General features: G+C 42.7%; 1 protein-coding gene across 1 annotated transcript in view; it reads left to right on the forward strand.

Moving 5' to 3' along the window:
• Positions 1-24010, forward strand: part of LOC138751366 (putative leucine-rich repeat-containing protein DDB_G0290503) — a 73670-nt gene that overhangs the window by 12854 nt on the left and 36806 nt on the right. Inside the window, exons 3-7 of the mRNA XM_069913589.1 lie at positions 625-677; positions 8109-8174; positions 10454-10567; positions 15140-16199; positions 20394-20505. Coding sequence (XP_069769690.1) covers positions 625-677; positions 8109-8174; positions 10454-10567; positions 15140-16199; positions 20394-20505 — 1405 coding nt within the window. The remainder of the gene's footprint in view (positions 1-624; positions 678-8108; positions 8175-10453; positions 10568-15139; positions 16200-20393; positions 20506-24010) is intronic.

Here is a 24010-nt window from a genome sequence, read left to right on the forward strand (position 1 = left end):
TTTTAACCCTTACAGTCTCTGTTGGGGTACAAATGATTTGGGTAAAAGGATAGATAGTTGTATGTCTAAATGTAAAGGCACATATAGTATCAACAAAATAAATGCCATGAACAATGAAGTGAATTTCGCAGTCAGACCACATTTTTACAAAAATATATGTGAAAAAGTCAATGTTTAATTATGCAAAGTACTTTGAATTATATTATAAATCCAACATTACATTTGAAGATTTTTTTTGTTTCTCCTTGTAACCTATAACATAGAACAATACTACACAGGAACAGAGCTATTGGCCCACGTGATGTCCAAGTCAAACATCTAGCTGTTTGTAAGGAGTTTGTATGTTCTTCCTTTGTCTGTGTGGGGTTCCCTGGATGCTCCAGTTTCCTCCCACCCTCAAAACATATAGAGATTGAAAGTCAATTGGGTGTAATTGGACAGCATGGGCTCATGGGCCTGTTACTGTGCTAAATGTCTAAATTTAAATTTAGAATGTTTTATTTCTATTAAGAATATGAAAACAGTAATTAAATGGGTTACATTTATGGTGTTGTACATAACAATGGTACAATTCAAGTTAAATATATTTTCATTACTAGTGACCTATTTCTTATTCTATTACAGAAGATTCCTCTGAAATAACAGAAATGCAATTTAATCCAGAGATTGCTTTAAAAGTAAGTTATAAATAATATGAATTATTTTCTGCTTTCATGTTAGGTTCACAGTCACCTCAAGGCACTTTCCAGTCAATAACATTTTGTTTAAGTATAATGGGTCACACGAGATTGCAGACATTGCAACCTGAAGCAGAAAAAAACACACACACAGCTAGAAGAAATTAGTAGTTTGTGAAGTATCAGTGGAACAGTGAAAGGAACTGTTGATGTATTTGGTCAATACCCTGCATCAGGACCGAGTGGAGAGGAAAGATCGTCGGCATTAACAGGAAAGGGGAAGGGGTGAGACAGGGACCAGTAGGTAATAGCTGGACTGGAGAAAGCTGATGGCCGGAAGGAGCCAAGTGGAGAATAGAGAGGCATAGATCTGGGAGCTAGAGAAAAGTGGGTGATTGGTGGAAACTCGTTCATTCAGGCACCTTGCCATTTGGCATGGGCAATCATGTCTTTTTATCCATCGTGGTCTCTGACCCTCTGAATTGTAGTCGTTGCCTCCCACGTTTCTAACCACGATGTTAATCCATCGATCATTTTCATTCTCTGCCTGCCTCTGCTTCTTTTTCCTTCTAGCTTTTCAGATGAAACTAAATGTTCTCATGTATCTCTTTGCATGATGTGTCCAAAGAATTTTAATTGCTGGTTTCTGATTCTTTTAAGTAATGTACGTTTTGTTTTCATTCTTTTTGTAGAACTTCTTCATTTGTTATCCTGTCAGTATATGATATGCACAGCATTCCTCTGAGAAGCCACATCTCTGCTGCATTGATTCTTTTTTCCATTGCATTTGTGATGGTCCATGACTTGCAGCCAGACATTAATGTAGAGATGAACGTAGCAGCTGAGAGTTCTAAGGCGGACGTCAATTGCTATTTACTAGTTCATTAGGATGTTTCTCATTTCTATAAATGCTGTTATTGTTTTTAATGTCTATTTCGCATTTGCCATCAGATGTTATGCATGATCCAAGGTACTTGAAGTTGTGAACTTGTTTCAGGATTTCATTTTCTAATGTTATCCTACAATTTGGAATATCAGGTTTCTTTGATATTGCCAATGCTTCATTTTTTTTTTTGTTTAAATTTTGGCCAAGTCTTTCACTCTCTGTATTGATGGCAGATACTAATCTCTGTAAATTTACTTCACCATTTGCTATCAGTATTGTATCAGAGGTTGTTGATATTATGTCTTCCTATACTAATTCCAGGTAGGTCTTGTACGGTTCTCATGATGTTTTTACTGTACAGGGAGAACCGGTCTGGTGATAGAACACAACCCTGTCTGATATCTAGCTTTACTGGCTAATATTCACCCATCCCATATGGCTGCACATTGTTGCCAGTAGAGATCCTTGATTATTCTTAGATCTTTTCCTTCGATATTCATATCTTTAAACATTTTCATGATGACTTGGTGTTTCACTGTGTCAAAGGCTTTTGTGTGGTCAATGAAACAGAAGTATAGGTCTTGTTGCACTTTTATTGACCTTTCGATAATATTCCTGGGAATACGTGGCATTTGATGTTCCCTTGCCTTCGACAAAGCCGCCCTGTTCTTCACTGATCTCTGGTTTAATTTTGCTTCTTATTCTGAGCAGGATGCAAGACTCTAAGTTGAGTCTTTGCAAGGTGACTCATTAAACTAATTGTTCTCTGTTGTCCATGTCTGATTTCTTGGTCAATGCAATGAATACTGTCCTTAAAAGATCTTTTGCCACTGTTAGGCTGTTCAATATGATTTCTAATTTCTCTATGCCAAGGGCTTCATACAGTTCAACTGGAAAGTTAAATGGTCCTGATGATTTCCCCTTTCGCATCTTTTTCATAACATGTTCCACTTTTCCTTTCATTATTGCCAGACCCTCATCATTGTTGTCAATATCAAAGTTGTCCTCTCAGTCTTTGCATTATTTTTCCTTTTACCATAACTGTAGAGCCATTTTTTGTTTTTATACATCCTGTTGTTTTTTCCAATTTGTCACCTCTTTAATCTCTTCGTGCACACGTTTACTGTTGTTGGTCTTCCACAATTGCTCCATTAACTCACCTTTGTCCTTCAGCCTCGTTTCTTTTGCTTCCTTGCACCTGGTTATTATCGGAGCATGCAAGGATCTGCAGGCTTCTTCAGTCTCCTGACATTTTCTTCTTGTTCAATAAGATTCAGAATTTCTTCTGCCATCTATTTCTTTTTCTGTTCTTTGGGAATCACCTCGTGCTGCTTGTGTTATGCAGTCTCTGAGGTTTTCCCATTGTTGATCTATAGTAGTGATGTTCTATAGAGCCTTGAATTTCTTCTTCACTGTTATTTGGAATTCACTTTTTATTTCACTGTTTTTTCTCAAAAGTCCCAAGTTCAGCTTTGGCTCTACTCTTGACCTTTTAAGTTTTCTGAGTCTCGGGTACATCACGCTGATTATTGGCACGTGATCACTGTAGCAGTCTGCACCCGAATATGTTTTGCATAATTTCAGGGAACTTCTATACCTTCTCCTTATAAGCACGCAATCAATCTGGTTTCTGGTGTTATCCCCTGGACTCTATAGTTTTCTTGGGTGTTGCTTGAAGACGGTATTATCAATTATATAATCTTTTCCTGTGATCCATATAGCTAGTCGTTCACCTCTCTCATTTCTCTCACCTATGCCGTAATGCCCAATATTGTCCTCATTCCTGGTCTTGCCTACTTTTGCATTAAAGTCACCTTGAAGAATGGTATTTTCTGATCTTTTACATTGTTTTAATGCTATTTCTAGTTTTTCATAAAATTGCTTGTTTCTGCTGTCTGCTGTTGGGGCATAAACTTGAACAATATTAACATCAAAAGGTTTTATATGTAACATTCGATCTGATGTTGTCCTTGTATTGATTTTGCTTGATCTTCATCTAACATAATTCCAACATATTTTTCATGTATTTCCCCTCCTGAATAAACAATAGCTTATTTTACCAGCTCCTTTCCATCTTATCTCGTACATTCCCAAGATGTTGATTTTTAATCTTTCCATTGCCTGTTTGATGTTGTCTAGTTTACCAGGTTGGTTAAGGATTCTTACATTCCAGCTTGCTAGTCTGATCTTCTTTGCTTTTAATCTGCTGACAGTTGCTGGATAACGATCGAGGTTCACCTCTGACTCATGAGATCTTCTACCTGATGAGGTTCCTTCAGTGAAGGCTCTATCCACATCTTTGAGCTATGACTGTTGATTTGAGTTCATGATTAAACAAGGGAAGAATAGTTAAGTGGTTTCCCGTTGCCTTCTTCAATTGCAGTGTCCAGTAACCCTGGCCATTGATCACCAGGTTCACCTGCCCAGCATTTTCAGTTTTACAACCATAAATTCCAAATTGTAGAGTCTGCTTGTAAAAAACCATCCACCATCTGCAATCCATAGCTTCACGTGACCCTGAAGAAGGCTAAACAGGTACAACACCTTGCCCAAGGTGACTGTAGGCTATCAGATGAAAGGATCACCTTCCATCTCCGTTTACTGAGCAATTGCATAGCACCAACACCGAGGTGAAAGTAGACAAGGAAAAGAAAAGAAAGGCTGGATAGAGCCACGTGGGGGAAGGAGGGAGAAGGTGGAGGAGAAGGTGGAGGAGAAGCTCAAGGATGACAAGCAAGGACACAAAGGCTACAGTTGTTGGAATTTGATCAGCAAAAGAGGTGATATTGGGATCCATTTAAGGAAGAGTGATGGAAAGATGAAACCAGATGGTGGTGAGCAGGTAGTAAGTAGGTGGAACCATGAAAAGACGAAAATTAGTGATGGTGACTGAAGTGACGTATGGAAAAGAAACAAAAATGGGAGAACCAAAGATAGATTAGAAAAGGGAAAGTGAGTGAGTGAGTGAGTGAGTGAGTGAGTGAGTGAATGAGTGAGTGAGTGAGTGAGTGAGTGAGTGAGTGAGTGAGTGAGTGAGTGAGTGAGTGAGTGAGTGAGTGAGTGAGTGAGTGAGTGAGTGAGTGAGTGAGTGAGTGAGTGAGTGAGTGAGTGAGTGAGTGAGTGAGTGAGTGAGAGAGAGAGAGAGGTGAGGGTTACTAAAATTGGAATCTGAAATGTAGGGTATTAATGGGAGAGAGGATAGACCGATGGGAGAGAGAATCCAGCAGGTGAAGCATGTGGATAGCAGGTGGATGGAACCAGCAAAGAGAGGCAGATCAAAATGGGTGAGCTAGAGAGGAGGTGTGGGAGACAGGACAAATAAGAAGTCCAAAGATGGGTGAGAAAGAGGTAGAAAGGTAAATATTGAGGTTGATAGATGAATGGGGGGGGGGGGGGTTGGAGGAGGAGGAGGAGAATAATAGGAATGCAATGTTCATGTCATTAGGTTGTAAACTGCACAGGTGGAATGGGTCCTCAATATTTCTTTGAGCCCTATTTAAGCAAAATTCCCAATAAATGTTGTCAGTTGAAGAAAGGGAGACACTAGTGATCTTTACAGCCATTATGATGATCTCCACATTGTCTTCTGGCCCAACTAATCATACTGCGCATTGATGCAGACAGGACAGTCTCAATAGTGTTCCTATGTAAGATTGTCAAGAAAGGGGTCAGTAGCCTTGCTCTCCTCAACCTCCTTAGGAAGTGTAGCCGCTGCTACACCATCTTGACTAATGAGATGGTGTTGTGAGTCCAGGATATGCACATCAAGGAAATTTGTGCTCTCCACTTTCTCCACGACTGACCCATTGATGGGTAATGGAGAATGGTCGACCTTCATCCTCCTGAAGTCCACTGTCATCTCATTTGTGTTATCCACATTGAGACTCAGAAAGTAGTTCTCGTAAAATGAAGCCAATTACCTTTGTGTCATCTGCCAATTTGTTGATTCCGTTGGTACTGATTTTGACAGCGCAGTTTGTGAGTCAGCTGTCCAAAATGTGGTGGGTTGAGCACACAGCCTGAGGAGCGCCAGGGCTCAGCAAGATAGGACTTGAGATTTTGCTGCCAATCTGGGCAGACTGTGGTCTTTTCGTTAAAAACCCAGAATCCAGTCGTAGAGAAGGGTGTTGAGAACCAGCGAGGACATTTTATCCACCAGCCTCTGACGTATGAATGCTGAGCATGACGTATAAGGCATAATTTTCTAGGTCAGTCAGTACAGAGTGGAGGGTCAAGGCTAAAGCATAATCTCTGGACTGGTTGGCATGTTAAGCAAATTGGATGGGCCCAATGTCACTGGAAGGTGTGATCTGATGCACTCCATTAGCACTTCATGATCGTAGAGGTCAGTGCCTCTGGGTGGTAGTCATTTTTGTTTAAGTATTGTAATTGTTATCATGAGGGGTTTGTGCAGAAAAGCAGAAGATTACTTCTCAAAAGAAAATGTATTTGTAAATATTCTGCATAACAATATTTCCATCCTTAATTTCTCAATTAATTTTAATCATAAACTCCAACCAAAGATATTGTTGAGAAGATTAGGGCTTTTACAAAGTCAAAAAGAAATCATCAACTTGTTAGAAAACAATAGGTGGCTTCCATAATTGTTCAGGATTCAAGATTCCTTTATTGTCATGTCATCAAACGGATGGAATAGGACACAGAATTGACTTTAGTGTGCCATAAAGCAGACAGAGATTCACCATCAGCAGAAATTACCTGCCGCCCCTTGCAGTTTGAGAAAGAGAAGCAACATATAGTCTCTTCATGGTCAGAATGTCTGTGGGTTTGCCTTCAACCCTCCCACAGCCTCCGGAGCCACATAGACTTCAGACCAGACCACCGGGAACCTGAGCTCCAGATTCAAATCTCCAACATGATCAAGAAGCTTTCAGCACCCTCGGCACCCGCTCACATCCTGGTTCCGATACCTGGTACACCTTCAGCCAGTCTCAAGCCAGTCTCCAGCAGTTTTCAGCCTAGCAGATTCCTCATCTCAAATCCTCAATAGCTCACCTCCTGTGTGGATTCCCCACTACTGGTACCCTGCACTAGTTCTCTGCTTCCTTGGAGAATGCTGCTGGAGACAGGTGTCACCATCTTGGGCCCAGATCCTATGGATGCAGAATTTTAAAATAAACAATTGTGTGCTCTTTTAACAAGCCATTTAAAATCTCTACAGAGCAATTGGTAGGTAGTTCGACAGGGCAATAGAACCTTGCAGAGGAGCATTTTGTCTCCGCTCTCCGTGGGTCCACACCAGCTGCAGCAGCTTTGGTAGAGCTGCCTTTACTTTTGTACTATTCATCCTAATGTCAGTTCCTCCATCGGGCACACAAAACTCAAAACGGTCAACCAGTTTACCTCTCTCGGCTGCACCATTTCATCAGATGCAAGGATCGACAACGAGATAGACAACAGACTCTCCAAGGCAAATAGTGCCTTTGGAAGACTACACAAAAGAGTCTGGAAAAACAACCAACTGAAAAACCTCACAAAGATTAGCATATACAGAGCCGTTGTCATACCCACACTCCTGTTCGGCTCCGAATCATGGGTCCTCTACTGGCATCACCTACAGCTCCTAGAACGCTTCCACCAGTGTTGTCTCCGCTCCATCCTCAAAATTAATTGGAGCGACTTCATCCCTAACATCGAAGTACTCGAGATGGCAGAGGCCGACAGCATCGAGTCCACGCTGCTGAAGATCCAGCTGCGCTGGGTGGGTCACGTCTCCAGAATGGAGGACCATCGCCTTCCCAAGATCGTGTTATATGGCGAGCTCTCCACTGGCCACCGTGACAGAGGTGCACCAAAGAAGAGGTACAAGGTCTGCCTAAAGAAATCTCTTGGTGCCTGCCACATTGACCACTGCCAGTGGGCTGATCTCGCCTCAAACCGTGCATCTTGGCGCCTCACAGTTCGGCGGGCAGCAACCTCCTTTGAAGAAGACCGCAGAGCCCACCTCACTGACAAAAGACAAAGGAGGAAAAACCCAACACCCAACCCCAACCAACCAATTTTCCCCTGCAACCGCTGCAACCGTGTCTGCCTGTCCCGCATCGGACTTGTCAGCCACAATCAAGCCTGCAGCTGACGTGGACTTTTACCCCCTCCATAAATCTTCGTCCGCGAAGCCAAGCCAAAGAAGAAAGAAGAAGAAGAAAGAAAGAAAGAAAGATAATTGAGGAAAGAAGTCGGCTGAAAATTGTGATAGGGGGTCGTGAGCCAGCAGAAGTATTTGGAAATTAGATCGTAACATAGTTCCAGCACCAACTGTTTTCAATCCCTGCCACTCTCTTCATTGTAAGGTACAGTTTACAGCACAAAGGCAAGTTGTTTAATGCAGCCGATGCTCTCTGGTGCATGTGGTTTTTGGGAGCCTCCTCGTACCCCTCATTTAACCCCATGCCATCATTAAATTAAATTAGTTTATAAATGGAAGAAAAAGACTTCTGATAATCTGTGTGTATCTACGGTGTAATGTAATGTTACGGGCGAGCTGTCTTATTACAATTCTGAAGCATTTCTTTAAAAATCCTCAGGCAATGCAGCAACAGCTGGAAACATTTGAATGCCTCCGGCAGCAGACCTTGCTGAATGCCAGTTTGGTAAGCAATCTCATTCTTAACCCAGCAGAAATAAGGTCAGTTTCATTGAACTTTTAAACAGAATTCGTCATTGTTTGTTAATTTCCTTCTCTAGGAACATAGAACAGTACAGCTCAGGAAGAGGCCCTTCAGCCTATAATGTCTGGGCCAAACTTAATGCCAAATTAAACTAAATCTCTGCTACTTGCACATAATACCTAGCCCTCTATTCCCTGCATAGCCATGTGCCTATCTAGGAGTCTAGCTATGCTACTATCTTGTCTGTTTCCATCATTACCCCTAGAAGCCTGCTCCAGACACCAACCACTTTCTGTGTAAAAGTCTCGTCCTGCACAACTTCTTTAAACTTTCCCCCCTTCTCTTTAAACAGATGTCGTCTAGTATCTGACATTTTTATCCTAGAGGAAAGGTTCTGGCTGTCTGCCCTATTAATGCTTCTCAACATTTGACATTCCAGAGAAAAACAACCCAAGTTTGTCCAACTTTTCCTTGCAGCTCATACCCTTGAATCCAAACAGCATTCTGATAAATCTCTCTGTACCCTTTCCAAAGACTTCACATCCTTCCTGTAATGGAGCAACAAGTATTTCACACAAATATTCCTAGTGCATCTTAACCAAGGTTTTAAACAGCTGCAACAAGACTAAAGTTGTTTCGGAGTATAAACACAATGGTGGAGAAACTCAGCAGGTCAAACCATGTACTTTATATAAGCAAAGATAATGATACGTAACCAACATTTTGCGGTTGAGAGGAGCCAAATGTAGGCAGGTGCCGGAGTGAAATGGTAGGGGGAGGAGCACAGGCCCACAGGCAAGTGGCAATATGTAGATAAGGATGGGAGGGCACAACAGAAATCAGGGGAAGGGGGATGGCTCTGTGTGTCACAATGCTCGTTCGTTTCAGGTTGGCTGGCATTGACCAATTGCACTATCTTCTCTTCAACCAATGAAAAGATTTCAAAATGATTTTAAAATAATCTATGACAGATGCCTGTAGTTTTACTATATGTATGTTTAAATGTAAGTGTAGGCCATTTTAGCCCACAAGCCCATGCTGCCCAATTATGCCCAATTAACCTACAACCCCAGTACCTTTTGAGGAGTTGGAGGAAATTTGAGCACCCACAGGAAGCCCACTTAGACATGGGAAGAACATATAAACTCCTTAAAGACAGCACTGGATTCAAACCCCAGTGCCAGTTACTGGTGCTGTTACAGCGTTGTGCTGGCCGTCCAGATAACTTTACTCCGTAAACTTGTACATTTAAAGGGACTGATTGTGTGGAAAAAAAGACAACAAAAATATCCTTTTTTGTTTAATTTACCCTTTAATTTTGTGCTTGATATTAATCACTTCAAATATATGTGGGACGTGATGGATTGGAGACTCCAGAATGTAATGAAGGTGCCGAAGCCATCCAGTTTCTGGATTTCTCTAACCTATTTGATCACAAATGTCACCTGAGATAGGATTGAAAGTGAAAGGTTGACCAGTGGAAGATGGGATACCTGAAGGTGAGACTTGTTTGGTAAATTTCACAGGTGTAAATGAAGGCACAAAGGTGAACGAGAACAGAAACAGAGAAGACCTGATGAAGGAAGAGACCAAGGAAAAAAGGAATCAAACTTTTAAAACTCCAATCCTTCTCTGAATATTTGTAATTTATGATGCACCATAAAGGCTCTACAGACATTTTTGCTTCGAATGTTGCTAGCACAGATAATAACTATTGTTAAATATCAGTGACAGACTTAATCAGCTACAGAATAAGAATCAGGTGAAAAATAGCTTGTATAAAAATGCTCAGTTCTTATCTCCTGGGTATTACAGAGGAAATTAATCTGTTATAGCCCTCAATTTATCAAATTATAATGCTTATGTTGAGTGGGAAGAATCTATTTCATGCAACAGAAAATTCAGTAATCAGGTAAAGGTTTAAAGGTATTGGTAGATATATAAAAAGCAAAGTTCTGGAAAATATTTCTTCACTTGAAGACGAGAAGATTTGGAACTCAAAGCCAGGGAAAAGTTCTAAAGGCAAAAACCTTCCTCTCATTTTATAAAGTATTGGTTGAGCACCTAATGTTCACCACCAATGGGCTAAAGCCAGGAAAATGTGATCAGGCAAGATAGCACTTTGTCAGCTTGCATTGTCAAGACAGGTTGGAAATTCTCCTTCAACGTATTGATTAACAATGATTTAAGTACTTCTGCTCTGTCAAGATTATCAAAGTGTTTTGAACAAAGTCGTTTTCCATTAAAAATCTTTACTGCAGGTTCAATCTCAAATTAATGAGATATTCAATGGGATTAATTTGGAAGATGGCAGCTATGAATTCACACCAAAGGAACAGGCGGCCAATGCTCCCGAAAGTCCACAGCTATTAAAGGTGCAGTATTTTAATAGGCAGGCCATTCTCTAATTGATAATTAGGGAGTTTTATTAAATCTGTATCTCAGCAGTATTGTGCTCCATACATATTATGCCTTCCTAACATGGATCCCAATAATTTCACTCAAGGTAACACAAATTTATTCTTTTTTTTTTGCCCTGTTTTCACTTCTGGTTAAGGGAAGCATTCATAAACAACGAGCATTGCCCAAACAACTGCCAATGATATGTAACTTTCATGTAGGGAGTCTATGAGTATCATGGTTGAGTTGAACCTTGTCTTTGTTTCGCACCCTTACTCATTTCTCCCCAACAGAAGCTGGAGCCCCAGCTGTCAGTGATATTAATGTTAAACCTGAATCTGTGTGAGGTTGATTATGTTAGATCATGTACCAGGAATTAAATCGGGAACTCCAGATCCAGATGGATCAAATGATCAGCCTAATGTTTCTGCCTTCAGAATGCCTTTGTGTAGGGGTTGACAGGAGAGGGAGTTTTGTCTGCTATTAATGCTATCATAGATTTTAATTTTTTTGATATCCCGGCCACAGGGTCTGGAAGAAAACTAACCTGTAAATTATTCCATTCCTTACTCTATAAATCAACAACAAACCTGCAGGCAATTGATATCCCTTGAATGAACAGCAATGGGAGAAGTGTGAGGACTGGGAGCTCTTTGAAAAGAGTTTGATTCCAGATGTGTTCCTCTGAAGAATGCGCCCAGTTACATGGTAGGCATAATGGTCGATGTTGCCCACAGGGCAGCTATTTGAGGATTGTGGTGAAAAGAGAGATTGAACCTTGTTAAGCATTTCTGTTTGCTCCCTTTCAACAAAAGCAATAAACATATTATTGTTACTTAAGAATTTATTAGTACCTATGTTCATCAGCTTTTGTTTCATGTGGAAAAATTATTTGCAATTCTCTACTGACCCAATTCTGTTGTTTTTTTTTAACCTGGGGAAAAGCAGTAATATGTATTCAGGAGTGGCCTAAGTATGTTATGGTGTTATATATGTCATATATAATATAAGCTTATTATAAATTAATAAACGTGACCAGAAAAATCCATTTAAATTGAAATTTAAATGCTTACATTTTTAAATTTAAAGCACGGTAACAGGCCATTTTAGCCCACAAGCCTATGCTGACCAATGACACCCAATTAATCTACAACCCTCGGTATATTTAACCAAATTACATTTTCCACAGACGCAATCCTAACAGGGAAGAAGTACTATTGGTCAAACTCTTGCTTGGTTTGAACCCAGAGGTTTTTATTCAATGGAAAGTAAATTCAGTAGATTCTATTTTGGAATAGAAGAATACCAAATGAAATTTCTCCTCAATGTCTCCATCCAAAGCATCAGACATTTGCTGTAAAGAGAATCAAAAATTACATGACATTCATTACTTGCCAATGAATTGAAGCATGCCCCAATTCAAAATAGTGATTCACTTCTGTAAACCTTGGAGCTGGCATGCGGGCAACTCAGATGCCTGTAAGTTTATTTCTAGAACTATAATTAGGAAATGCCTATCTTCCATGTTTAACCAATCAAACAAACCTCTACCCATATCATGTCAGTTGATGAGCCCTCAAGTATGACCTTTGAATGCAGCTATGACGTGCTCCCTGATCAGTAGTGCAACTCCTTGACCTGTATAATGCCTGAAACATCCACATCATGGAGCATTGAGCTTCTAGTCCTACATTTCTCTTAATCAAGACTGTAAAGTCTACTGCACATAATTCCATCTACTAATCCAGGCTAAAGGTTCAAGATGCACAAAGCCTGCAAATGCTGGAATCTTAAACAAACCAATGAATTGCTGGAGGATCTCAGTGGATCAGACAACAACCATGTGCAGGATCATCAGTTAAAGGTTTTGGATCAGAATGAGGGTCGGCGCCAAGGGGAGGGGCATTCGCAAGCATTGACCTCCCCTGCTAAGTGAGTTTTCGAACATCAGATTGTCCTGTTACGAGCCCAGGGGACCCATAAACCCAGCATCAGTAGATATTCACCAAGACAAATGGTCACTTAAACAAAAGTTACTTTTAATTATCTTTAAACATGAAAACAGAATCACACTTTAGCTTATCACTATTGATTTAAATAACCTAACTTAACCCCCTTCTAATTCTAAGGGCATGTGAGTGTAAGTTCATAAAAGTTCTTGGGTTCACAGTCCAATCTCACTTCTCATTCCTGGTTCACTGGTTGCAGGCAATTCTTATACTGTGCACAGAATTTAACCTTTATAAAGTTCACCAGGCTTTGGTGCTTGGTTACCACTCAGGAAGGTTCTTGTCGGTTTTCAGAGAGATTTGTTGTACAATGGACACCCACAATTGATTCCTTTTTAATCAGCCACTTCAGTATCTTGCCAAAGAAACTTGCCCCCTCAGAGTTCTCCAGATGATGACCTCTTTCTTTCAGGTCACCACAGAGTTCCTTTTTGTTTCACTTATTCCAAGTGAAACATTAGACAGCCAGTCCTCTCCTCTTGCATGAACCACAAGGGCTTTGACTGGAATGAACTAAGAACTCACAACCCATCTTCCAAATGGGGTTTTCCACAAGCTTGTCAGCTTGTCCTGTTCCAGTTCCAGCTGCTGTTGCTGGCTGTATCACTGTAGAACTGATCTTTGTCTGTCTGTCTGTCTGTCTCTCTCTCTCTCTCTCTCTCTCTCTCACTCTCATGACCCTCTTAGAACAGCAAGCTCTCCTCCAGACAGAAGGCAACTCAAACAAGGTCTTTCATCTGTTGTCTTTTTGTAAACAACAATCCATTAATGAAGTCTCTTGGGCACTCTCCAAAGCTCTTGCAAAGGCTGTGGGGCTGATATGTCAGCATTAGCAGAGCTCCAGTATTTTAAATAAGATCTGTTTTAAAGTGTTTTTATGTGACCTTCTCTAACAAAGCTTTCCCAATTTATCTCCCACAATCATATCTATATACTCTGTCATAGTTCCCCCGCAGGTACCCTAATGCCCCCAACTAAGACTTGTTCTGGCGCCAACCCTGGTCTGAATCCTTTATCGAGACTAAAAATGTTGGTGATGCTAGGGGAAAGAACCTGGAGGAGGGGCCAAGAGGTGATAGGGTTTAGGACAGAAAGTGTGAGAGATAGAGAGACTAGTAGAGGGAGTAGAGAGATAGACCTCAGGGGGTTGGGAGGGGGGATGAGTTAGAAGTACAGGAGTAGGTAAAGAAGAGATAGAAACGATGAAATCAGATGGAGGTGGGCTTGCCTAAAGTTGGAAAAATAAGGTTGTCCAGGAGAAATCTGATGTGTTATTCCTCACGTTCACATTTGGTCTCATTCTGACAATGGATAAGGATAGATATATTGTTTAAGGAATAGTTGAGGGAGTTAAAATGCTTCGCTATAGGAAGCTCATAATTAGATCCATAAACAGAGTGTAGGTGTTTGGTGAAATGTCACGCAGTCCCCACTTGGTCTCACTAATGTGAAGGAGGCCACACAGAATGCAGTAGATTAGGTTGGATAATGTACATGCAGAAGCTTTGCCTCCCCTGGAAGGTTTATTTTGTGACCATAGATTGAGGCGAGGGAGGAGATGTTGAACCAATTAAAGCAGGACCTGCCTAAAAGGGTGGGAGGGTGGGTAGGGAGGGAAAAGTGGACTAGGGAGTCTCAGAGGAAACCAGATAGGGCTGAAGAGGAGAAGATGTGCCTGGTGGTGAGATTGCAATGAAGATGGTGGAAATGTTGGAGGATAACGTGTTGGATACGAACTTTTTTATCTATAGTCTCAATAAAGGGTCCTGACCCGAAGTGATGACTAACTATTTCTATCAATGGAGGATGCCTGACCCACTAAGTCCCTCCAGCTTTCCTTTGTACACTCAAGGTCCCAGTTTTGAGTTTCTCAGACATTTGACCTAATCTCTACCTTGCTCCCACTTGCTGGCTGACTGCTCTGGTTCCTACACCCTGCCACAATAGTTTAAAATACAGTAAGACTTTGTTAGAACGCGGTAGCTTTGGTCCATGATTTCATACCACATTACAGCCGAGTTGCGGAACAGGAAGAAGGAAAACAGAATGCTGTGATTCAAATCCGATAATAAGACCTTTAAGACCTTTAAACTCCACATATTAACATACACATCTTGTAAATGAGTTCGTGGCTGTTGGCCACTATTAGCCTGGCATCCTAAAGTCAATGTTTGGGGTCCATGGACACCCGCACTACAAGAGATTCCGTGGATTAACAAATCGCGTTCTAACGAGGTTTCACTGTATATTATTTTCACTGCTCTTCAAAACAAACCTAAGAGTAGATCAAAGAATGGATTAACATTACAACCCAAGGCTTCAAAAGGTTTTATTTGCCAAGTGGAGGAATGAAGTGAGTACTATTTAAGAGCAGAAGGCAATGTAACCAGTAGAGGGGAAAGGAAGAAGATTAAAGCTATTGGAACTTACTGCTTTATTTTCAATGCAAACATTATAAAAATAAGTTGTTAAGTGCATTGACATCTGAAACAAATAATATTGAACAAAATAACATTTTATTTTAAATTTGATCTCCAGGAGAGAACTGAACATGAAAGCAACGTTTCTCAGTTAGAAGAAGAAAGAAGAGTGCTTCAGGGCCAGCTTAGTGAGACGGAAGACAAAAGGAAGTTTTATACTGACCAGATCAAAACATTGCTCAGCAAGTATGAGGATCTCCAGAAGCAAAACCAGACACTTCAAGCAGATCGAGAGCAACTAATCATTGAAAATCAAAGGATAAATAGACAATTGGAGAAGATAGTGCAAGAACGAGAAGACCTGCTCGTTGTCATAGATGCAAAAGAAACAGTTTTGCAGATAGAGAAGAATAAAGAAGCATCAGGGGCCATTAAAGTGAATGCATTGCAGATGGAGAATCAGAAGCTAAGCCATAGTCGAAGCAAAATAAAGAGCGAGGTTACATTCTTGAAGAAAGAGCTAGAAAAGGCCAGTTGTGAAATTCAGTGCATAAAAGCAAAGAATGCTGTTGTGGGGACGAAGAACCTGATGCTTTTCCAGCTTGTTCAGGAACTGAAGGATAAAAACCATAATCTGGAGAGGTCTCTGCAAAATACGGCCGCCTCCTGCCAGCCTCTGCAGAGAGTGGCTGATGAAGGCCAAATGGACAATTCAACCATGAAGGCGAGGTTCTCGCATGATGCAGCAAGTCAAGAGGAGGGCTCAAGTGAAAGTCGCACCAGTGCCCTGGCCCGGAAGTGCGAAACATTGTCAAAAATAATGGTGCTGCTCACGGAGGAAAATCAGATGCTCAGCCAGGAGCTTGAGAAATATTTAACAGCAAGTTCACTGTTAGAGGTCAATGGTGAAAAACTGGGTGAAGAATGGCTGCTTTCAGAAAAGTGCGCAGGGATCAGGGAGCAAGAAATAAATAATATAATTCCTGAGAGTGAGAAAAGGTGCTCATATTATTCAAGTTGTGCTGTTAACAATGCTGCTCAGCTTCACCGACAAGGAAATGAAGATAAGAAATCAAATCAGCCGAATTATTCACATGTCTCTTTTATAAGCAGCCGTCTTTGTGCTGGTGATGGTTCCATACAAGTTCACCAGATGCCATTATGCAGTAGTCCTAAAGGTACAGGACATGCAGATTAATTTCTATTTTACATGTGTTATACTGTGATTCCATTTTTTCTTTGGCTTGGCTTCGCGGACGAAGATTTATGGAGGGGGTAAAAGTCCACGTCAGCTGCAGGCTCGTTTGTGGCTGACAAGTCCGATGCGGGACAGGCAGACACGGTTGTAGCGGCTGCAGGGGAAAATTGGTTGGTTGGGGTTGGGTGTTGGGTTTTTCCTCCTTTGCCTTTTGTCAGTGAGGTGGGCTCTGCGGTCTTCTTCAAAGGAGGTTGCTGCCCGCCCAACTGTGAGGCGCCAAGATGCACGGTTTGAGGCGATATCAGCCCACTGGCAGTGGTCAATGTGGCAGGCACCAAGAGATTTCTTTAGGCAGTCCTTGTACCTCTTCTTTGGTGCACCTCTGTCACGGTGGCCAGTGGAGAGCTCGCCATATAACATGATCTTGGGAAGGCGATGGTCCTCCATTCTGGAGACATGACCCACCCAGCGCATCTGGATCTTCAGCAGCGTGGACTCGATGCTGTCGACCTCTGCCATCTCGAGTACTTCGACGTTAGGGATGAAAGCGCTCCAATGGATGTTGAGGATGGAGTGGAGACAACGCTGGTGGAAGCGTTCTAGGAGCCGTAGGTGATGCCGGTAGAGGACCCATGATTCAGAGCCGAACAGGAGTGTGGGTATGACAACGGCTCTGTATACGCTTATCTTTGTGAGGTTTTTCAGTTGGTTGTTTTTCCAGACTCTTTTGTGTAGTCTTCCAAAGGCGCTATTTGCCTTGACGAGTCTGTTGTCTATCTCATTGTCGATCCTTGCATCTGATGAAATGGTGCAGCCGAGATAGGTAAACTGGTTGACCGTTTTGAGTTTTGTATGCCCGATGGAGATGTGGGGGGGCTGGTAGTCATGGTGGGGAGCTGGCTGATGGAGGACCTCAGTTTTCTTCAGGCTGACTTCCAGGCCAAACATTTTGGCAGTTTCCGCAAAGCAGGACGTCAAGCGCTGAAGAGCTGGCTCTGAATGGGCAACTAAAGCGGCATCGTCTGCAAAGAGTAGTTAACGGACAAGTTTCTCTTGTGTCTTGGTGTGAGCTTGCAGGCGCCTCAGATTGAAGAGACTGCCATCCGTGCGGTACCGGATGTAAACAGCGTCTTCATTGTTGGGGTATTTCATGGCTTGGTTCAGCATCATGCTGAAGAAGATTGAAAAGAGGGTTGGTGCGAGAACACAGCCTTGCTTCACGCCATTGTTAATGGAGAAGGGTTCAGAGAGCTCATTGCTGTATCTGACCCGACCTTGTTGGTTTTCATGCAGTTGGATAATCATGTTGAGGAACTTTGGGGGACATCCGATGCGCTCTAGTATTTGCCAAAGCCCTTTCCTGCTCACGGTGTCGAAGGCTTTGGTGAGGTCAACAAAGGTGATGTAGAGTCCTTTGTTTTGTTCTCTGCACTTTTCTTGGAGCTGTCTGAGGGCAAAGACCATGTCAGTAGTTCCTCTGTTTGCGCGAAAGCCGCACTGTGATTCTGGGAGAATATTCTCGGCGACACTAGGTATTATTCTATTTAGTAGAATCCTAGCGAAGATTTTGCCTGAAATGGAGAGCAACGTGATTCCCCTGTAGTTTGAGCAGTCTAATTTCTCGCCTTTGTTTTTGTACAGGGTGATGATGGTGGCATCACGAAGATCCTGAGGCAGTTTTCCTTGGTCCCAACAAAACTTGAAAAACTCATGCAGTTTGGCATGCAGGGTTTTGCCGCCAGCCTTCCAGACCTCTGGGGGGATTCCATCCATACCTGCTGCTTTGCCACTTTTCAGTTGTTCGATTGCCTTATATGTCTCATCCAGGGTGAGAACCTCATCCAGCTCTAGCCTTAGGGGCTGTTGAGGGAGCTGGAGCAGGGCGGAATCTTGGACTGAGCGGTTGGCACTGAAAAGAGATTGGAAGTGTTCTGACCATCGGTTGAGGATGGAGATCTTGTCGCTGAGGAGGACTTTGCCGTCTGAGCTGCGCAGCGGGCTTTGGACTTTGGAGCTATGCGCAGAACAGCGGCTTGTCATTACAAACACCCTTTTTCAGCAGAGGGACAGCCTTAAGACCACCTGGATGCATCCCCGATCCAAACACTGGCACCTCCTGGACTACATCCTGGTGCGAGTAAGTGACAAACGAGATGTGCTCCACACCAGGGTCATGCCTAGCGCGGAATGCCACACTGACCACCGGCTGGTTCGCTGCAAGCTCAACCTTCACTTCAAGCCAAAGCCCAGGAACAATAAAGCCCCCAGAAAGAGGTTCAATGTTGGAAACCTGCAGTCAGACGAAGCGAGAGGAAACTTCCAGGCAAACCTCAAAGCAAAGCTCGACGATGCAACCCGCCTCACGGACCCGTCCCCTGAAACCTTCTGGGATCAGTTGAAGACTACCATACTGCAATCCACTGAAGAGGTACTGGGCTTCTCCTCCAGGAAAAACAAGGACTGGTTTGACGAAAACAGCCAGGAAATCCAGGAGCTGCTGGCAAAGAAGCAAGCTGCCCACCAGGCCCACCTTACAAAGCCGTCCTGTCCAGAGAAGAAACAAGCCTTCCGTCGCACATGCAGCCATCTTCAGCGCAAACTCCAGGAGATCCAAAATGAGTGGTGGACTAGCCTCGCCAAACGAACCCAGCTCAGCGCGGACATTGGCGACTTCAGGGGTTTCTACGAGGCTCTAAAGGCTGTGTACGGCCCCTCACCCCAAGTGATTCCATAATGAATGTTCAATATACTAAATAGCTTCAATGCAGGCCAATAAATCATGGACTAAGGCCTGTAATTCCTGATATCTTTAGGAAGAAAATATCCCATAAAAAGAACTGAGACTTCATAGAAAATTGACGAATAACCACTGCCAGCGTGTGCACGTCTCTGAGTGTTTAGCCTCCATCTTGAGGGCAATTGATTTCAATCAAATTGCAAAGAAGTTATTTCATACAGCAGCCTCTTGTTTGATGATCATCTCCCTCTGCTGGATACCCATGTCCTCGCACATTAGGTCAGATTTAACACTCACTGCTTGGTTCTGAGCTCCAAGATCATCCACAAAAATGTAGCATGCTCTCCCTTGTGTGGACTTCTCTGTTTCTTTTGCCAGTTGCTTTCTGCTGCCACTTCAATGACCCCCGGCAGCAGTGATGCCACATTGTCGGTGGCCGTTAATTTTATAAACGATCATCCATAGCCAGAGTGACTGAAAGAGGGTGCAGAAAGCAATATTCAGCTTACTGTTTAAACAGCTTACACAACACAATTAAAAGTTGGCAAACACATTCAAGTTTAAGAAAAATACTAATATCTCACAAAGAAATTTATTGTCATGAACTTGTCACAAAATTTGCTGTTCGTGACAATGAATTCTGATTCAGATTGTGAACCTAATTTATTGGTTGTGCATTATGATTTCTTCTGATAAATATTTCAAAATATAATGGATTATTTTATACGTCAGAAATGCCAGAAACTCTTCTGAGCTCAAAAGCTGCAAGTTGCAATTGTGGTTACCTTTAGTCAGCTTTTAGGAGTAAAGTTGCCTCTGCAGCAACTCCAAAACATGGCTTGATAGGCATACCCAGAAGAGCACTTCTACTTCACTAATATGGATTATTCATTCATTACTGTTCCACCTCCCTACACAACATCAAGTGCACAACCAATAAAAAGTTATTGCTCACAAATCCATCAACCTGTACAGAGTTTGCATAATTTGCCCTTTGAAAGTTCCATTCAATTTGTATGTGAGGGATACTTGTCTATAAATCAAAGTAGATTGGTTCCCATGGTGGAAGAGTTGAGGACAAGAGGGCACAACTTTAGGATTGAAGGGGATCCGCTTAGTAACAAGAGATGTGGAAGAATATCTTTAGCCAGAGGGTGGTAAATTTGTAGAATTTGTTGCCACAGGAGGTTGCGGAGATCATGACATTGGGTGTATTTAAGGTAAAGATTGATAAATTCTTGATTAGCCAGGGCATCAAAGGTTATGGGGAGAAGGCCAGACAGTGGGGCTGAGTGGGAAAATCAATCAGCTCATAATTAAATGGTGGGGCAGACTCGATGGGCTAAATAGCCTATTTCTGCTCTTATGTCATGTGACCTAAATTCCAAAGACATGTGTGCAATAATAAATAAAATTTTTCTGACATTATTTCTACAGATCAAAGCAATATTGATGAGGTCAGAAAAGGGTTTGAGGAACTGGAGGGAGAGCAGGGAGATAATATCCAGTATTACAATCCGCTCTCACTACACATGTCAATCACAGACTGGTGAGTAGACACCATAAATTTTCAGAACAGTCCTTGCGTTGTAATGTTCCATCTTCTAAATGACTCTCAGAAACAAAAACAGAAAATGTTGGAAGCCAAGCAGCATCTGTGAAAAGAGAGACCTGTTCACGTTTTGGGTCAGGGACCCATCCTCAAAACTGGAAGGAGTGGTGGTCTTACAAGATTGAAAATAGAACTGAGAGGAGAAGGAGGTGCAAGACAAAGGGTGAGATTGGCTGAAGCAGATGTGGTGATAAAGAGCATGAGTACTGACAGTTAAGAAGCTATTTCATAGAAAGAACATGATAAATGGGCAGGCATGAAAACAATGAGGGAACAATTTATCAAAAGTTGGAAAACTTCACTATTCATTCCAGATGGTTGCAGAATGCCCAATGCAAGAGAAGATTTTAATTTTAATTTTAATGATACAGCACGGTAGAAGGCCTTTTTACCATGCCAACCAATTGTAACCAGAGTGGGAGGAAACCGGAACATCCAGAGAAAACTCACACAGTCAAAGAGAGAACCTTACAGGCATTGCCAAATTTGAATCCAGGTCATTGGTGCTGTAATATCATTGTCCTAACTGCTATGCTAATTGTACCACTCTTGAGTTTATGTTGAGCCAAAATGACACCAGGAGAAGACAGCAGACAGATGGGTCAGTTTAGGAGCGAGAATGAAAATAGCTTGCAAACAGAATCCCGGGATCACCCTTGCAGGCTGCTGCCAATGCAGATGCTCTGCAAATTGATCAATCAATCTGCCTTTGGAGAGAGGAGGCCACCTTATAAACACCAAGAGATGGATAGATGTGAGTCATGTTAAGTATATTCATCACAAATCTGAAATATGTATGCACACATTTTGAAGGAACTTTACTGCCAGAAAAGTGGGGTCATTTGCTGTGCTCAGATACAAAGAAGTTTCCAAACTAGATGCCCTTTTAAGCTTTTGAAACTAAAAAATATCAGGTTAGAAATTGCAATTTTTGGTGTGAGTGGACAATAAAAATGTTAAAATTGAATAGAAACAAAGCAGATGATTGTTGCGAGTTTAGATAAATGAAAGCAAGTGGATTAACTTCAAACTTAGTTTATTAACTATATACATCAAGGATGCAAAATAATAGAACATGGCCACTGGAGTGGAATCCGCCGGAACCCCAGTGTTGCATAAAATTGTTTGGACAGGCACACCTATTGTTCAACTGTACCTGTGGTCCCTCCCCACAGGCTCCTGTATAAAGTTGACTGCTCCACAACCCCCCTTCTCAGAGCAAGACAGTCAAACATTATGGTTGTGCCTTTGTGTTTTTGTGAATAAAAGCCTATTGGCTTCTCAACAACAGTCTTTTGAGTAATTTTATTCACTTAAAGTTTTACAATGGAGCAGATCCTGAAGCCAGAAAAGCTGGAGGTCGACCCTCAATCACCTGAGGCATCCACCAACTTTGAGCTCTGGCTGCGTTGTTTTGAAGAATTCCTGCGAGCTTCCTCTACCATTGTGCGATCAGAGACTGAAAAGTTCCAAGTGCTGCACTCTCGGGTCAGTACCCTGGTGTATTCCATGACCAGGAAGCCATGGACATACTCAAAGGACAATATCTGCATAAAATCAATGTTGCCTACATCAGACTCCTTCTAGTGTCCTGCAAACAATGACCTGGTGAGTCCAACACCGAATATCTTCGGGTCCTGCGAGCCCTCAGCAGGGCCTGCGAATGCAAGGCCGTGTCCACCGCAGAGTACACAGAGGACCTGATCCAGGACACTGACATCACGGGGATCAGATCCAGCAGAGACTCTTGGAGCAAGAGGAGTTCAGTCTGCAGAGAACAGTTGAGCTGACAGGTATGCTGGAGTTGGCACTCCAGAACATGGAGGCCTACTCGACTGACAACGCAGCCACTTCGTGGTTACCCTGGGCACTGTCATCTTGGGATGTGCCGCTACACCTTCACCCTGCTAATGACTCAACCATGGCAGCAGTGCTCCGTGATCACCTCCCGCTGCTTTCATTCGGCTGCAGTGGCGACCTGACCACAACCGTGGTGCTATGTGAGCACCCAAAGTGTGACTTCTGCTGTCTAGGCAAACATCAGAGGAAACACTGCCCAGTGAAGGATTCAACTTGCTCTGGCTCTGGGAAGAAGGGCCACTATACCAATGTGTGCAAGTCAAAACTTCTTCCTGGCAACACCGCAAGTGGATTGTGAGGGTTGCTGTCCTGGACACCGTCAACACCAGGGACCAGCAGTGTCATGTGCAATCTGGTATCTTGGGCGCCATCTTTGGGATCCAGCAGCGCTGAGTGTGGGCCCTGGGAGCTGCTATCTTGGACACCGCCGCTTTCCTCAACCTAACCCTCATACTCGACCAGGACAGCCCACATCAACTCGTCAGGTCAATGATGGATATTCAGGTAAATGGCCACGTGACGAGTTGCTTATTTGATAGCGGGAGAATGGAAAGCTTCATTACACCTGGACAAAGAGACAAGATGGCAAGGCCTGAGGGACAAATAGCATTCATAGTGGCTGAACTTCGCCGTTATCACTGTTATTGCGTTGACATCACTGCCCTTAGTGAGACCAGGCTTGCAGATGAGGGTTCATTACAGGAAGCAGTGAGTGGATACACTGTTCTTTTGGAAAGGAAAACCACAGACTGACAATGGAGTAGATTTTGAAATCAAAATTGTGCTGTTGAAGAACATCCCTCCCCTACCCACTGGAATCAATGAACATATTATGAAGTTCCACTTCCCTCTCATTAAGTCCTGGCACGTCACCATTGTCAGTGTCGATGCACCAACTCTCGTGAGTCCAGTGGAAGACAAAGAAAGTTTCTATGAGGACCTAGACCAGGCTATTCGGACAACCCCTGCCAGTGACAAACTCGTCATCTTAGGCAACTTCAACACTAGGGTGGAGATAGAGAGTGACAACTGGGATGGAGTCCTTGGGAGACAAGAAGTGGGAAAATCAAACAGTAATGGCCTGCTGCTTCTGAGTAAATGTGCTGAACACAATCTGTGCATCATTAACACGATGTTCAGACTTGCAAACAAGTACAAAAACAATTTGGATGCATCTTAGGTCCAATCACTGGCACCTACTTGACTACATCATAGTACACCAGCGTGACCTTCAAGACGTTGCCATCACCCAGGCCATGCGAGGTGCTGAGGGTTGGACAGATCACAGGCTGGTTTAGTCGGTCCTCAACCTACTCATAGGCCCTTTGCATCATAAACAATCAAAGAGAGTCATTCAACATCAGCAGATCCAGGTCAAGATGTAACACTTTCCAGAAATTCAGTGCTTGTGGGAACGTGTTCTGAGAAATGAAAGCAGTTCAAAGATGTTGTCACGCTGTGGAGCACGTCAAAAGAATCAAAGGCTTGTTGATCCAAACCAAGGCTTTTATTAACTAGAAGACTGGAGTGTATCACATTGGTCGACACCAATCCAGAATGATCTGGTCTGGCTCGGAGCAAC

Source organism: Narcine bancroftii, chromosome 1 (genome assembly GCF_036971445.1).
Source record: "Narcine bancroftii isolate sNarBan1 chromosome 1, sNarBan1.hap1, whole genome shotgun sequence".
In the NCBI taxonomy this organism is placed as follows: domain Eukaryota; kingdom Metazoa; phylum Chordata; class Chondrichthyes; order Torpediniformes; family Narcinidae; genus Narcine; species Narcine bancroftii.